Below are 18,177 nucleotides of genomic sequence, written 5' to 3'. Positions count from 1 at the left end.
AATGCTAAGAGGAGTAAACCTCAATAAAATAATCCCCACTACCACGGTGGAAGGCATCGTGCCAAAGGTATGAGAGATGCGAGGGTTAGAGCATCATAAACGATCCCTTCGGGGTACCTGGCGCCCTCCCGAAGAAACCTAGCCTTAGCGCGGTAAGGGCGCACTGCCGCGCCAGACGTATATGACGTCCCAACTCGTGGGACCTATATGGCAACTTTACCTTTTAAAAAAACCGCTGGCGACCCGAGCGGACAATCGGGAAGGAACTCAGACTATGCTAGGAAGAGGCTTAACTCTCTACCGGAAAGCAAGATAGAAACTAATCTAAAACGTAAGCAAACCTACGAAGACGTTGTAGACATGGGAACATATAAAAAACGAACTTGCAGCGAAGCTGTTGAGTTATTGGATTATCTAGAAGACTTAACAACCCAGATTGCAAAAATCAGTAAACTCATTCAGGAGGTACCAACGACGGCTAAGACTATCAAAGACGCCATAAGCGCATTAAAGAAGAAACATGCACTGCAAAGGCATGAACACATCCGGACGTGGCTGACCAGGAGCACTGTGCTACCGGTGGAGCCCCTAACTCTCGAAACTGAAACTCAGACGGACCTGAAGCCACAGACAGCCGAAGCAGGTACACAAACGGACGCCTGGCACGGTTCCCCCGGGGCGTTCAAGATGGCAAGCCTCGAAGGTGTAGAGACATACGTCGATTTCCAGAGGTGCGCCTGGTTTGACTGGCCGGAGAGAATCTTCAAAAAATCCACTATCGAAATCGGAAGCCCTTTAGAATCGAAGTCTAATGTTAAGGTGGTGGCAGTAGAGCCCAATGACGAGAACATGGCATTTTCTATACAACGGCTATGCAGGGATAGATATCCGACTTTGGCATCCCTCAAGGGGGATTTCGAGATGATGGAACATACAGGGTGAGTTTTTAGTGCGGGATCGGTCGATAACTCCATTATGGTATAAAATATCGAGAAAAGTTATTTAAAAAAAATGTAGGCAATGATACTCTCCACGCTTGGAAAATATGTCCATTTATACAGGGTGATCAGTAACTGCGTGGTATATCAAACATATAATTTTTTAAATGGGACACCCTATATATTTTTTCATATTTATATTCCCCTCATAATTCTTGTTCATATAATATATGGTTTTGCATTACTATACAGAGTATTTAACAAGTTATGACCATTTTTATTTCCAAATCACTGTGTGATTAACACCCTGTATATAAAGAAGTAATTCGTAGACAATAATTTGTTTTATGTAATAAGATAAACAATATACTGTAGTTTTTAAATTAAGTCCAATTCACATCATTGACGAATATTTGTATACAGGGTGAACTACAAAACCAAATTACGATTTTCTCGATTTTTTTAAATGAATCACCCTATATTTTATTTTTCAACATTATTGTATTTAATATACTCTTTCATTTTTATATAGCATTCCCTATATCTAAACTGATTACTTTCCGATATATTTTTAGTTTTCTTCAAATTTCGGGAATACATTCAATTTTTCTGGTAGAAATAAGTTAGTATTGAGTGATAATTAAACAAAATTATTTTTATTAGATAAATAACTAACACAAAATATAAACCATAGCAATATGCAGTGAATATACCAATAAATGTGATATTAAGAAATTATCATATTTCCCTAATATACAAGAATCGTAAAATTCCTACAAAAAAAACTTTGTATTGTATATAAAAATATAACAAGATTATTTTTATTCAATAAATAACTTACATGAAACATAAATCAAAACAATATACAACTGATGTAACAGTTTTTAGATTGGTATATCAACAGTATTCTAAGCCAAGGATTTTTTAGTAGAACATTCATTTTTATAAGCACTTTTAAACTACAAAACAAAATTACGATTTTCTCATTTTTTTCAATAGATCACCCTATATTTTATTTTTTTGAAATATTGTATTTATGATACTCTTTCATTTTTATATAGCATCTCCTATACCTAAACTTATTAGTTTCTGAGATATTTTTAGTTTTCTTCATTTGCCGGGAATACATTCAATTATTCTTATAAATATAAATAACTTAACAAATAAGTATTATGTAATAATATAACAAATATTCTCATTCAATAAATAACTAACAAAAAAATAATAAACCATAACAAAATTTAATGAATGTACCAATTAATGTGATGTTAAGGATATAAGTCTAAAGTAAATGTTGAAAATGACCACTTTCAACGTCTATGCAATTTTGTACCCGATATTCAAATGACCGAGCCACATTTCTAAAGCTTCTTTTATTCTATTTTTCATATCATCAAGCGTTGTTGAATGCTTCTGGTATACAAGGTTTTTTATATAGCCCCACTTGAAAAAAATCAATTTTGGAAGAACTGGGGCACCGTCGTATAAAAACCTCAACCGTCAAAAGATGTGGACCAATCACATAATATCTAACAATATCACCTTAAACATTTATAGATCACCTAGTTTGAGTGTTAACAAAGTAGGGATTTCTTATTGATGCATATTAATGAAATTTAATATGAAAATTATATTATTAATAACTGCGGGTCACAATCTGTTATTAGGAATGTGTTACTAAAAACTTCTTGGCTTAAAATGCTGTTGATATAATAATCTAAAAACTATTAAATCAGTTGTATATTGTTTTGATTTATGTTTTGTGTGAGTTGTTTATTAAATAAAAATAATCTTGTAATTTTATTATACACAACATACCTATATTTTTTTGTAGGAATTGTATGATTCTTGTATATTAGGGACATATGATAATTCCTTAATATCACATTTATTGATACATTCATTGCATATTCCTATGGTTTATATTTTGTGTTAGTGATTTATTGAATAAAAATAATTTTGTTTAATTATCATTCAATACCAACTTATTTCTACTAGAAAAATTGAATGTATTCCCGAAAGTTGAAGAAAACTAAAAATATCTCCGAAAATAATAAGTTTAGATATAGGGAATGCTATATAAAAATGAAAGAGTATAATAAATACAATATTTTTGAAAAATAAAATATAGGGTGATTCATTTAAAAAAATAGAGAAAATCGTAATTGGGTTTTGTAGTTCACCCTGTATACAAACATTCGTCAATGATTTCAATTGGACTTAATTTAAAAACTACAGCATATTGTTTATCTTACTACATAAAACAAATTATTGTCTATAAATTACTTCTTTATATACAGGGTGTTAATCTCATAGGGATTTCGAAATAAAAATGGTCATAACTTGTTAAATACTCTGTATAGTAATGCAAAACCCTATATTATATGAACAAGAATTATGAGGGGAATATAAATATGAAAAAATATATAGGGTGTCCCATTTAAAAAAATATATGTTTGATATACCACGCTGTTATTGATCACCCTGTAGAAATGAACATATTTTCCAACCGTGGAGAATATCATTGCCTACATCTTTTCTAAATAACTTTTTTCGATATTCTATACCGTAATGGAATTATCGACCGATCCCGCACTAAAAACTCACCCTGTATATACAGCGTGTCTACTTGAGTTGGAAACATATGGGAAACTTTTTTATTATTAATTTTACGAAAAAAAGTTATTCTTTATAAAAATTTCTGCATGCCCCAAAACCTAAGATTCAATCATCAGATATCAAATTTTCTGAATATTATACGAGGTATGTCAAAAAATATGAACTTCGTTCAAGAGTAAAGTACCTTTATTTCTCTCAATATCGAAAATGCTTATTCTGAAAAGTTGTTTGGAAATAAAAACTAAGCTCAAATATGCAATTACATGCTTCTAATTGGAAAAAAATATTTTCCAAATTTTTCTCAAATTTATTGATACTAACTTCGTTTTGATTCATTACACATACGATAACTCTTTTATTATTACTTTTACGAAAAAAAGGTATTCTTTATAAAAAGCTCTGTAGGTCATAAGGCCGAAGATGCAACCAACAGATATCACATTTTATTAATTTTATACGAGTTATGTCAAAAAATATGAATTTCACTCAAGAGTAAAGTACCTTTATTTTTCACAATATTGAACACAGTTATTAAAAAAGTTGTTTAGAACTAAAAACTATGTGTCAATATGCAATTACATCCTTCTAATTGAAATACTGTGAAATATAAAGGTGCTATAATATTGAGCGAATTTCATATTTTTTGACACACCTCGTATAAAATTAATAAAAGTTGATATATCATGGTTGTGTCTTAGATTTTAGACCATGCAAAGCTTTTTACGAAGAATAACTTTTTTTCGTAAAATGAATAATAAACGAGTTATCATATTTGTAATAATTAAAAACAATGTTGGGTATCCTTAAATTTGAGAAAAATTTTTTTTTCAATAAGAAGCATGTAATTGCATATTTGATCTTAGTTTTTAATTCCAAACAACTTTTTATCATAAGAATTTTCGATATTTAGAGAAATAAAGGTACTTTACCCTTGACCGAAATTCATATTTTTTGACATACCTCGTATAATATTCAGAAAATTTGATATCTGATGATTGAATCTTAGGTTTTGGGGCATGCAGAACTTTTTATAAAGAATAATTTTTTTTCGTAAAATTAATAATAAAAAAGTTTCCCATATGTTTCCAACTCAAGTAGACACGCTGTATACTGTGATCAAGGAGGGGGAAAGAGAGACTACGGAAGAGAGGGTCATTAAGTTGCGCAGTCAACCGGAGCAGCTGTGGCACGCCCTAATGCGAGTCAAGAACGAAACCAAGGCTGGCGACTTGGTGGCTATCCATCATGTTAGCTACCTGCCGGTTGCTGAGTTGAGGAAAATGGCCGAGATAATTTTCCACAAGACCGAGGTATCAAAGGTTACAGTCCATACTACGGCCACTCGTCGGGAACGGCCGACGTATGGTTTTATCGTGACTAAAAAAGATGCGACCTATTCCCAGCTCCTAGAGGGAGTGGAGAAGGCGGTAGGCAGCACAGAGGCTAAGGGGGCTATACAAAGCCTTCGGAGTACCAAGGATGGAGGGCTACTCATTACTTTGGATAAGAACCAGGAAGCAGCCACTGCGATTAAAAGTGTGATCATGGGTAAGGATAGCGGGCTCACGGCAAAACTCGTGGGCACCGAAAGGCAAGCTGTCGTTCACGTCAGAGTGATGACAGCCAACACGGATGAGGCCCAAATAAAGTCGGCGATCCGGCAGGAACTAGGAACATGGGACCCGAATTTTGTTATAAAACAAATTCGGCCCATGAGAAATGATACAAAGGCTGCCACCTTGGTGCTCAGCTCCCAGGCGGCGAGAAAGCTTCTGGATATTGGACATCTGAAGATTGGACTGGCCAGATGCGAGTTAGAGAGAAGATACAACGTGAGGAGGTGCCAGAAGTGCTGGAGCTTCTCTCACGACGCAAACAAATGCAACGGACCTGACCGCACGGGGCTCTGCCTCAAATGCGGAAAGGCAGGCCATGCCATGTAGGCATGTGAGGGGGAGGAGTTCTGTGTAACTTGTAATCAGCCACATAGACATGGCAGTGGCAAATGTCCCGCCTTCAAGGAAGCCCTTCAAAGGGTGAGGTTGGCGGAACAGAACAGGATGCCCGGGGCTCCTTCCCCATACATTCCTCCTCACCGTTATAACGAAAGCCTCAAGGAAGAGGAAAAGGCGTCTACTAGTGGGGTATCAAACCCAGCCTCGGTCCATACCGATATCGACAGAGAGAGGATGGACGACGAGGTCTTCAATGGGGGAATTTTCAGCAGCGAAGAAATAACGGACCCTCAAGGTAGGTCCCACGGAACATTTTTGGAGGACATTTTGAAATCCAAGTCCTCGCCCCCTAGACAAAGAGAAGAAGACGCGAACAGCACACCTCCTAAACAAACGTCCTCTGCTCCAGAGGAAAATGTCATCGACATCACCGCGATGGATGATGACAATAATGATTAGCGCCCACCCTGCTTTGTCCCTGCACTTGTCGGGACGGATATTTACTGTTCTTCGCGATGACATCCAACGTCAAGAAGCCACTCAGAGCCCTCCAAGTAAATGTCGGGAGAGCCAAGACGGCACACGATTTGGTTTATGCGAAAGCCCTGGACATCGGGGCGGATCTGGTAATTATTCCAGAGCCGAATAGAAATATTGCTAGGAAGTTCGGCTGGATATCGGATACGCTCTGCGATGTCGCTATCCACCTTATTAATAGAAACATCTGTATCAATAAACTTACAAGAAAGGAGGGAGTAGTAAAAATCAACTTGGTTGATGTGGCTATTATAGCCTGCTACATCTCTCCTAACGTCAACATGGCGATCTACCGTGATAAGGTGGATGGTGTTGTGGAAGCAGCCCTGGGAGAAAGGAACTTTATCATTGCCGGAGATATCAATGCTAAATCCGTTCTATGGGGGTCCCCAAGGAACGATGGTAGAGGAGAGATATGGAATGAGTGGATCTCCTCTGTCGATGTATTAGCCGTGAATAACGGTAAACATACTTTCAAAAGAGGAGACTCACGAACCCATATCGACGTCACGCTAGTATCTAATAGGTACGCCAGCAAGATAACGAATTGGGATGTCTTAGACGACAATCTGTATACATACCACAAATACATCTCCTATGAGATCGGTACCAAGGGGATTAGCGGTGGCGGCAGAAAGGTTGTGGCCTTCAATAGGACGATGTTTACTGAGAGGATCGGTGAACTCCAAAGGGAGGTCAACGACTTTTCTAGTCTTAGAAGTGCCATAATACGTGCGCATAGGGCGAGCACAAACAGTAACCAGGTATCGTATACGGTACCGTATTGGTGGAACGAGGATGTTCAAAACGACCGCGTGCAATGTTTCAGACTGAGGCGCATCGCACAGAGGGACAGAACCCTGCAGTCCAGGGACGCGTACAAAAACGCCAAAAAGAACCTCAATAGAACCATCAGGAGGTCCAAACGTACGTGCTGGACCAACCTGTGCGATGCGCTTGAGGATGATATATGGGGTGAGGCTTACAGGATTGTCTCCAAAACCCTTAAAGTCGAAACCCCATACAGACTTACAGATGTAAGGAAGAGTGACATTGCTAAAATCCTTTTCCCCAGGCCTGACGTACTGTTTGTGCCCGCCATATGTGAGCGCCCGGAAGCTGTCAGCCCCATGGAACTTGCTAGGGCTGTAGAATCGATAGACAGGGAGGTCGCCGGGACCGGATTGTGTGCCACCGGAGGCCATAAAAATCGTGACGACGGCCCAACCTGAGTTAATGAGATCGGCATTGTCCCAGCTTCTCACGTCCCAGATCTTCCCTGATGACCTGAAAGGAGCACGCCTTACTCTAATACCGAAACCCGGAAAAAATCCGGAAGAAGCCAGCTCCTATCGACCGATTTGCCTTCTTGATTGCTTAGGCAAACTTTACGAAAACATAGTTAAAAACCGCCTACAAGCGGAGCTAGACGCAGTGAATGCCATCTCCGACAGGCAATATGGCTTCAGGAAGGCGAAATCGGCGGTAGATGCTGTCAGGCATATAGTCGAGGGAGTCAAGGGCACGGGGAGGAGATGGGCCGCGCTGATCATGTTTGATGTCAAAAACGCATTTAATTCGGCAAATTGGGGGCACATCATAAATAGGATGGAGGCCCTCAATTTGTCGGATTATTTGGTCAACATAGTCAAGAGCTATCTGTCTAACAGGTCCCTAATAATTAATAAAAACAATAATACCAAGCTCACTGCCGGCGTTCCCCAGGGGTCAGTCCTCGGACCGACCCTCTGGAATATACTATACAACGGCGTACTGAATCTGTGGCACGGGCGCTACTGTGAGGCTGTGGCTTACGCGGACGATCTTGCCATCTTCGTCAGCCACGACTGTCACTGGGAGTTAGTTGAGATTGCTCAAGGATGTTTCAGCAGGGTGAACGCTTGGATGATCGAGAATGATCTTGAACTTGCAAGCGCAAAGACAGAGGTGGTGATTCTAAAGAAACCTAGAAACGGACCAGACCTGCTGTTCCATTTTGGAAACAACGAGGTCAAACCTTCCTTCTGCGCCAAATACCTGGGTATAGACCTCGAACGTGGACTTGGGTTCTCCAAACACCTAACGAGAGTGGTAAGGAAAGCCGAGGCACAAACCGCAGCCCTCCGAAGAATAACACCAAATATCGGAGGGCCAGGTAGTGTCAAAAGAAGACTGTACCTCAACACTATACAGTCCACCCTTCTCTACGGAGCCCCGGTCTGGGTCGAGGCTCTACGGCACAAGAAGTACAGAGAATTGTTAAATAAGGCGCAGAGGAAACCTCTGTTGAACGTAGTCAGTGCCTACAAGACTACGTCTACCACGGCCCTACAAGTGATAGCGGGCGCCCCTCCTATCTACCTGCTAGCCAGGGAAAGAAAATCTCTATATGAGCAACAAAACGGCCACTTACCGGAAGTAAGAGCGGCTGCCAGAGAGCGGCTACTCATGGACTGGCAGGTAGAATGGGAGGCGGAAATAAGTAAAGCCCAATGGACCAAGCAGCTTATACCGAATGTGGGGACGTGGTACGCTTGCAAGTTTAAGCGGGTTAATTTTTATTTCACCCAATTTTTAACCGGGCACGGGTCCTTCCGGGCGTTCACTTACAGAATCGGTAAGGCAAACGATGACCTGTGCCGGACCTGCCACGTGAGGGAAGACGGGAGAGATTAAATGTCCAGCAAACGACGGCACTGTTGCCAGATTTACCTTTTTCCTTTTAGCGGGAATTTTAAAATTAGCCTAATAATATAATGCCACTTTGGTTTTAAAAGAGAGTTCTGTATTCTTAAATTTATAACCTTACTTTTACAAGTAATTAGGATTATTTTATTTACATGTAAATATTGAAACAAGTATTTTACTGTGTCATAATTTAAAACTTATGTTGCAGTATTTTGAAAAAAAATGAAGCTCAAAAGAAATATACAGTACAAATTATTTTTTAATGGGAATGGAAATTTACGATTTCAAAGGTGAAAATGTGTTGGGATAGTATAGATGGACACTTTTTTATTTTAGTATTAAGTGGTTACATAATTATTCAGAATATTAATAAAATTACTAGTAATTTGAATTAGTTTTAATATGTATTATAATAGTATTAATTCTCATCATGTATCTGGCTAAATAGCTAAGCGCTAAAGCCGCAAAATAAAAAAAATTGAAAAAAACATTCTTAGTCCTAGCACCTTTACTTTGCCTGGGGGCGAGGAGAGTTAATAAATTCTATTTTCTTATTGCAGTCATTTTGTGACGGCTTAAGAAGTTACATAAATGATGTCTTTAGGCTGTGAAATTTTAACCGTAGAAAGACATCTTTATGACTTGTATTTACACGATATAGGGCTTTTCACTCAGTCATTTGTTTCGAGCTTCTGTCATGTGTTGTCTAATATTAATACATCTATGTCATATGTTATTGATATTGCCCATGATACAAACCAAAGACGTATGACGTAGATATATTAATATTATGTGACACTTGACCGAAGCTCGAAACAAATGACAATCGATGAAAAGCCCTATTCAATAGGGCATTTAATTCACAGTCATTTGTTTCGAGCTTCTGTCATGTGTCACATAATATTAATGTATCTACGTAGTACGTTATTGGTATATACCAATGATACAAACCAAAGACGTATGACGTAGATACATTAATATTATGTAACTCATGACAGAAGCTCGAAACAAATGACAATCGATGAAAAGCCCTATTGGCGTCTGCATATCAGGATCCGGTAATACTATATTATTTATCTATGATCAGGATATTGCTGGGTGTACACAAGTAAACAACACTTTTTTGATTAAAAGGTTTATTTCATTAAATCAAAACTTACATGGATACAATTTAAATAAGATATTTAAAAAAAAAAAAAAAAAAAAAAAAAAAAAAAAAAAAAAAAAAAAAATAAAAAAAAAAAAAAATCAATGGGAAAATCCCAATAGTTGGCTGTATACCATAGTTTAAAAAACCAATACAGAAGTAAAAACTTCGAGATGTATTCTGGTATAAAATCGTTTATTTAAAAACTATAAAATGTCATCGAATGCAGAACGTTTTCGTTCTAAACAGAACATCTTCAGTGCATCCTACCGAGTATTTTGAAACTAGCACACCGTAAATAGTGTTAACATCATCATATATGGTTTACATAATGTAATATGTTAAAATGTTATGAAATGTTATAAAATGTTATAAAAGATATTTTTTCTATTTAAGGCAATATAATATATATGTATTTTAGTATAACTCTCCTACATTAACAAGCTTTAACACATTCAGTGGCCATGACGTATGGCTTTACGTGACGAAGGTTTTACGGAAGGTACTGACGACACATAAGTTATGTGAGTAGTACTGTGTAACTAAATAAATGATTTAAGTATGTGGTACCAGCCAAGTGGAGCTTGTTTGAGATGGGCACCAAACATGTTAATCTGGTCATGCACAGAGACTTATACTATAATATGTTATATCTCATATTGCTCACTATTGTAATGAGTGAGCCTGCATACACGAACTATAATATATTATTATGGTTCTGTGTATGCAGGCTCACTCATTACTACTGTAGTGAACAATATGAGATGTAATATTATGAGATATACCTATTATATATTATGGTATAGCTCTCCATGAGTGCCAAGTTTTAAAATTAACTGATAACAACTAATGGATACCCTTTTATCCAAAATTTTATGAAAATTTTGAATGGTCATATTGGTATTAATTCCACAACCCCTTCCTATAACAACAGGCCCATTGTTGGATGTTATTGCAGTAGTTCTACTGGAAATACTTACTAAAATTGTATGTATCTACATCACTTAGAAGTCTACCCAAAAAGCTATTAATACTCTCTAAACCATCATTAATACATCTTGTATACATAATAGGATTTTTTTCAGAATCAGATATTTTATTGAGATTTACTTACCATGCCCTATCTATGTGCCAGGCACTTAACAGTCTATTAGGAGCAATACCCATTACATTTGACGAGGCATTGTAAAAGGTGTCGCTTATGCCTGATATGAAAACATTTGACTATACATATAATACCAACACAGACATGTATTTAAAAAAATTGGTAAATTAAAGTAGGTATCTTTTCTATTTGAAAATAAGAAAGCAGTACAAAATCCATTCCCAAATTCATCTTTTACTAATACTGTCATAAGTTCAAAGTCATAGGAATTGAGCCCATGAGTTCCATCGATTGCGATAAAGGATTTACCAAACTTAATTAACATTTTCTTTTGGCACAGTATTAAGGAAAATAAGACAAAAATAAGACAGAATGAATATCCATTAGTATGCCCTGTTGTTTGTAAAATAATATTGGACATGAGTCTGTAAGCATTCAACCCAAAAATAAACACTGGTTGCATCATCATTGTACATATACCCATCTTTCAAATCAATGCCATAAGAGAGTTTAATGTTTGTGATATCTTTTCTTGTAAGTAAATCAATTCTTTTTAATTCGCCTCCTATGCTATTATGCTATCCTGAACAGTCTGAAGTTTACTAAAAAAGTAAAATATAGGTATAGGAGAATCAAACACACTAGTTTGAAATTGTAAACTGTAGTAAATATTCATGAGTAATATTTAAAAAAGTGGTTTAGTGGTAACATTCTTGTTTTAAATTATATTGTGTATATCGACGGCGGAAAGGCAGGACCTCATAACTGAAAAATTTGTATAAAATGAGTTACTTCAGTTTTCGCTTTAGAATAAGTGTATCAGCACCTATTAAACAGCTTTTAGAGCTGGGAAAGCCTTCCGGAAACTTTCCCAGCTGTAATCGCTGTTTAATAGATGCCGATACACTTATTCTAAAGCGAAAACTGAAGTAACTCATGTTATAAAATTTTTTCAGTTACGAAGTCCTGCCTTTCCGCCGTCGATATGCAAATATTTTACTTACATTTTTGAAGAAAGTCTCAAAATAAACTTTGAAGAGATATTTATCTGATTTTGGTATTTATGTAAGTGCTCTATATCATCCTCATGCCCGTAATGTGTTTTAAAATAGTTTCAATATTTTTAGATACTATTATTCGACTAGTACACCAAATAAACATTTTGCAGGATCCTTGGGATTTTAAAGCTCTTTCTCTATCTTGTTTTGTAAAATAATTTTTTGAGGATCACATACATATACATTCATAATAAGATGTTCTTGTAGTCTTGTATTCTTCCTGTGCCATCCATACAGTGCAAATCTAAAAAAACAACATAACAGGTGATTACATGGGCAGTTATACTACTTACAGCTTACTTTGTATCCAATCTATTATCTAGTATTACTCTATTAGTATCTACCTACATAAAACTATCTTTGAAATCTAAATTTTTGATATCAAAATCAGCCTTAACACTTAAAAAATAAATAATAAAGTGGAAGTTACACGTACCTACCTAAAAGTTTTTGAATTGCAATTTTATCAACTGGAAAAGACTGCAACATAATGAAATTTGAAATTATGACACAGCTCAATATTTATTGTTTCAAATTACATGTAAATAAAATAATAATAATAATCCTAATCACTTGTAAAAGTAAGGTTAAGATTTTTGACTTAAGAAAACAGAACTGTCAAATTTAAAACCAAACTGCTATAAAATTTTAAAATTCCCGCTAAAAGGAATCTGGCAACATTGCCGTCGTTTGCTGGACATTTAATCTCTCCCGAGGGAAGACGCAGAACACTGCGTTTTCCGGTGTAGCGTCTTCGCTTGCGAGCAGGCCAGGCTCAGGAACAGATTCGGCGATATAGGCCCCAATAACATAATTAACGTCGCGGTCGAGAATAAGTCCAATTTTGAATTTATTATAGACGTAGTCACGGGTATTGTAAAGCGCAGAGCAGTTCTAGAACGAGCGGAACAAGATGGGTGAGATTGGCTACACGTAGTTGATAAAAAAATTTAAAAAAAATAAAAAAAATAAAAAAAAAAAGTAGTAAAAAAAAAATTAAAAAAACAGAAAAAAGACAAAAAATAGGAAAAAAACTCCCACAACAGATATAAACATTCACAGGCACATTACCCTAAATTTTTTACAAGGCCTACTTATTTATATTCATCTTTAAGTCTCCCTACACCTTAATCAATTATGTTCTTTCTACCATTTGTAGGTAGGCTCACTGAGCCGATTATCAATTAAGTAATACCCACCTTCAGTCGTAAACTCCCCCTATCCGCGTGTCATTTTCAGACAGGCGAGAATAGCATAGCTAATACTATACTACTATTCAGATCACTATCCAAAGACCTCCACTGTCCGTCTGCTGATCTTAGGTAGGCGAGCCTGTCCTTTCTTTTTATGAGTTTATCCTCAAAGACCTCCCCCCCTATCCGCCTCTCCGTTTCTAGGAAGGCGAGAATAGTATAGAAGGGCTTATGCCAATCTTCTCCTTTAGCCCTACTTACATAGACTGCGCGGGATATCCCCATGTATCGTTCACTAATGAACACGTCCAGGGATATTCCGGGTCGGAAGAGGGGGTGGTTTTAGTTGGTAGGCGGCTGGTTATGGGGGGCACGCGGGACGCATGGACCTACTCTGGTCTGTGGGCCCTAGCGTGTTCTCCTCTCCTGTCCGAGTCCAACAGTACTAGGGACACCTTCCCTAGTCTGCTAAGAGCGTTCCACCTCAATCCAAAAAAAAGGTTGTGTCATTCAAACGTAAACAATTGTATGTAGTAAATAAAATTAGTTATTAAAACGCAGTATTGCAAGCAAAATACAATTAATTAAATTTGCCTTTATATAATAATTGCATATCATATCAATATTGTGAAGTAATATATAATTTTTCTTCTTAAATGACAATAGGTATGAAATGTACGTCAATTTGACAATTTCAGTTGACAATATGAATTATTTAAGAAAGTTGCAATATTTCTCCGCTATTCGCGCACGATCGTTTCGCGTATCCCTTCCAAGTACTTGCACACCGCGAATAGATATTGAGACTCTATATAATATAGATAGATAATGGCGATTCGTAACAACAATAATCTACGTACTAAATTTACTGAAAAGATCGCCAAGTACGGAGATCTGGAAATTCAAATACGAAGACAATGGAGAATGCAAAGTACCCAGACAATACCTATTATAATCTCTACTACTGGAGTCATTCCGAAGAACCTCCTAGAAACCATAAAAAAGCTGGGTCTGAATGAACATCTTTATAGGACCATGTTGAAAGCTTTACTACTCTCGACGGTCAGATCTGTACGAAAATTTTTGGGAGATACACCTGCATAACAAGTCACCTAGCGCTCGATAACACGGAAAGAGCCCCAACAGAGCTCAATCCTTTTGATACCGTAGGTATCTGGGATGAGTCAATTTTCCCCTTAGAGGGAGTGTGAGCCGTATGGTTAAATCTGGATAATAATAGGTCTGGATCCCGCGTATGAAAAAAAAGTTGATTAATAGCAAGCTGAAAATTTGTTAATAGCTTAAGGGTGTCTAGTTGGATAAACTTTGATATATGGGAACACTGTAACAGGGGCAGTTTTAATTGTGGAGCAGTTTAAAAATTTGGAACGGTCAGACCGCGAAAACTGCACATTTATTTTGTCCGACAGAACAGACTTAAACTCTACGAACAGAGATTAAACTCTCATGCAAAAATAGACTGCTATTTATCACCTGTCATAATTCCTGTCATTTGACATATTTTACATGTTCCACTCATTAAAACGCCCATTTGGTGATAAATAGCAGTCTGATTTTTGCATGAAAGTTTAATCTCTGTTCGGAGAGTTTAAGTCTGTTCTGTCGGGCAAAATACATGTGCCGTTTTCGTGGTCTGACCGTTCCAAATTTTTAACCTGTTCCACAATTAAAACTTCCCCTGTTCCAGTGTTCCCATATATCAAAGTTTGTCCGACTAGCCCTTAAGCTATTAACAAATTTTCAGCTTGCTATTAATCAACTTTTTTTTATACGCGGGATCCAGACCTATAATAATAACAATCGAGTTTAATAATGTAGCACATAAACTGTACATAATAAAATAAACTCAGTTTTTCACTGAAGTTGTACGTACAACTTGTGAGTGAGGGTTAAATTTTGATAATATTAAACAACACTAACTGATTTTAAAATTTACAAAAAGGAATAAAATATAGTCTTTTTCGCTCATATGTCTCCAAATTTGGGCTCCTCTTCTCACAAATTCAGTTACTGTCAAATGTTGTTTATCGGACCAACGAAAATCTCTCATAAAATTCAAGAAAGGATTGCGAAACATTTCCTATGGGACTCCTCTGGCGGGACTTCGTTTTCTATGAGAATTATCATGAATTTTTGAATGTATTTTATCCATTTTTACAATTAAGTTAAACACTAAAGTAAAATTTCTAATAAATTATTTATGACATATTTTTCCTTTCTAGTAAAATGTTGATAATATGTGGTTTGTATTTTAGGTTTTTCTCAGGAGGACAATAACATAGAAACTATGGAAACTTTACCTACACATTCATCTCAAAAAAGAAGCTGTAAGAATGTACACTCTGAAGCAAAAATATTCAATAAAAATATAAAAGTTAGGACTGGACAAAGTCCTTCCAATCAGGAAATTAGTTTGAAGCAATTTTGTCAAGCATCTAATATGAAACAAAATAGGAGATCGCACCCTGGAGGAAAACTTAACGAGTGTGAAATTTGTTTTAAGCAGTTTACTCGAACAGAAGGTTTGAAAAAACACTTGAGAGTGCACACTGGAGAAAAGCCTTATAAATGTCAAATTTGTTTTAAGCAGTTTTCCCAAGCAAATTCTCTGAAACAACATCTGATGGTACACTCTGGAGAAAAACCATATAAATGTGAACTGTGTTGTAAACAGTTTTCTCAAGTAGTACATATGAAAAAACATATGAAATCTCACACTGGAGAAACACTGTACAAGTGTGAAATTTGTTCTAAGTGTTTTTCTCATGAAAACGCTTTGAAACGACATATGAGATTGCACACCGGAGAAACACCTTATAAATGTGAAGTTTGTTTCAAGCAATTTTCCCAATCAAATCATTTGAAAGAACATATGATAGTACATACTGGGGAAAAACCTAAGTGCGAAATTTGTTTAAAGCAGTTTACAGTAATACGTAATTTGAAAACTCATTTAAGATTGCACACTGGAGAAAATCCTTACAAGTGTGAAATTTGTTTTAAGCAGTTTCCTCAGAAAGTACATTTGGAACTACATTTCAGAGGGCACACAGGGGAAAAACCTTACAAGTGTGAAATTTGTTCTAAGCAGTTTACTCGAACAGATGTTTTGAAAATTCATTTAAGAACGCACACGGGAGAGAAACCTTACAAGTGTGAAATTTGTTTTAAGCAGTTTGTAGCAGCATGTGATTTGAAAAGACATTTGAGAATGCACACTGGAGAAACGCCTTACAAGTGCGAGATTTGTTTCAAAGAGTTTAGTCAAACAAGTGAGGTGAAAAGACATTTGAGAGTGCACACTGGAGAAAAACCGTACAAGTGTGAAATTTGTTTTAAGCAGTTTACTGAAGCATGTGCATTGAAAACACATAGGAGAACACACACTGGAGAAAAACTTCATAAGTGTGAAATTTGTTTCAAGCAATTTAGTGAAGCAGGAACTCTCAAAAGTCATTTGAGACTGCACACCGGTGAAAAACCTTACAAGTGTGAGATTTGTTTTAAACAGTTTCGTCAATCAAGTAATTTGACAACACATTTGAAAGTGCATACCGGAGAAAAACCTAACAAGTGAGGTTTAAATATACTTAACCAATAAAAGTATACCATAATCTTTCTAGATGTAACAATTACCAGACTGCAAAACAAACATACGTTCTCATTGTGTAGTCGCAGTGTAGTGACATTAATTTGTAGTAAATTTTGTGGAAGTGTGGAAGTATTGAAAACAAAAGTTTTCAGTGTTTTATTGTTAGATAAAATGAACTTCCATCAAGTAACGGTCGAATCCATCAATTATTTTAAACAATTTAGTCAAGCTATTGTATTGTTTTTAAAAAAACCTTTGAGAGTGCACATTGGCGAAAACCTCACAGTGTAAATTTTGTTTCAAGCAGTTTTTCCAAATAAATTCTTTGAAACAACATCTGATGGCAATGTTGTAAGCAATTTTCTCAAGTAGGGCATATGAAACCACGATACAAGTACACACGGCATGCCGACATTGGCGCCTAATTCCGTCCGTTTCGCGCACGACGTCAGCTTCGAGGACCCACACACTTGCCACTTGACTTGGAGATGCATTTTTACTTGCATTTGTGAAATTCTTCACACATTATATAATAGTTTTACTGAGTGGAGAATATATTTTGTAGGAAACTGTCCAGGAAGGAATGCTTCCGGTACAGATATTAACAGCCAACGGAACCTACTGGATCAAATGATGGTATTCATTTGGTCTATGAGAGTCGACAGGCACAAGAAAATGATTCCGTTTCAAAAAGGAATTTTACTTGCAAGTAGATCAATGTCTCAAATGTACGATTATTTAAAGAGCAGTTACGATGTAGAATATTTTATATTAACTTCCAGGCTGAACCAAGATGTTCTTGAGAACTTTTTTGCGTATATTCGAGGCATGGGTGCTAGTAATGATCGCCCTCTTCTCAACTTTCGGTACAGATTTCGATGGTACATTCTAGACAAAAATTCGGCAGCAATTTTCACAGAAAATCGAAATACAACAGATCCTAATGAGGAGTATTTGTTGGATATTCTCAAGGACTCTCAGGGCGTAACATCTGATCCAGAATCAGAAGTTTGCTTGACGCAGAAAATGTTGTTGAACCTTGCAAAAATTGACGAGCCGCTCGAAACAAAAGAATATGCGGAAAGAGAAATTGTGACAAATTCTTTTGTAGAACCAGATTATTTGCAAGAAGAATTTATCGATAACGAAATGGGGCAGCTAATCCCAGATTTAGAGGTGAAAGAAAAAGTGGAGTCAGAAATCACTGAAATATATAGCAGGATTTGTAGCATACAAATTTAAAAATAAATACTCGTTGGAAAACCCTACTGCAGGTATGGACATGAATAGAGCCCCTGACAGGATACAAGCTGCCTCTAGCGGT

At 36.5% G+C, this 18,177-nt stretch overlaps 1 protein-coding gene across 1 annotated transcript in view; it reads left to right on the top strand.

Moving 5' to 3' along the window:
- LOC126886880 (zinc finger protein 91-like) overlaps positions 1-16,959 on the top strand; it is a 74,831-nt gene extending 57,872 nt beyond the window's left edge. Inside the window, exon 3 of the mRNA XM_050654019.1 lies at positions 15,517-16,959. Within this exon, the coding sequence (XP_050509976.1) occupies positions 15,517-16,838 (1,322 nt within the window). The 3' untranslated portion in view covers positions 16,839-16,959. The remainder of the gene's footprint in view (positions 1-15,516) is intronic.
- Positions 16,960-18,177: the final 1,218 nt, after the last annotated feature.

This window comes from Diabrotica virgifera, chromosome 6 (assembly GCF_917563875.1).
Source record: "Diabrotica virgifera virgifera chromosome 6, PGI_DIABVI_V3a".
Lineage (NCBI taxonomy): Eukaryota > Metazoa > Arthropoda > Insecta > Coleoptera > Chrysomelidae > Diabrotica > Diabrotica virgifera.
The sequence above is the reverse complement of the archived record's forward strand: the minus strand, read 5'-3'. Positions and strand labels throughout refer to the sequence as shown.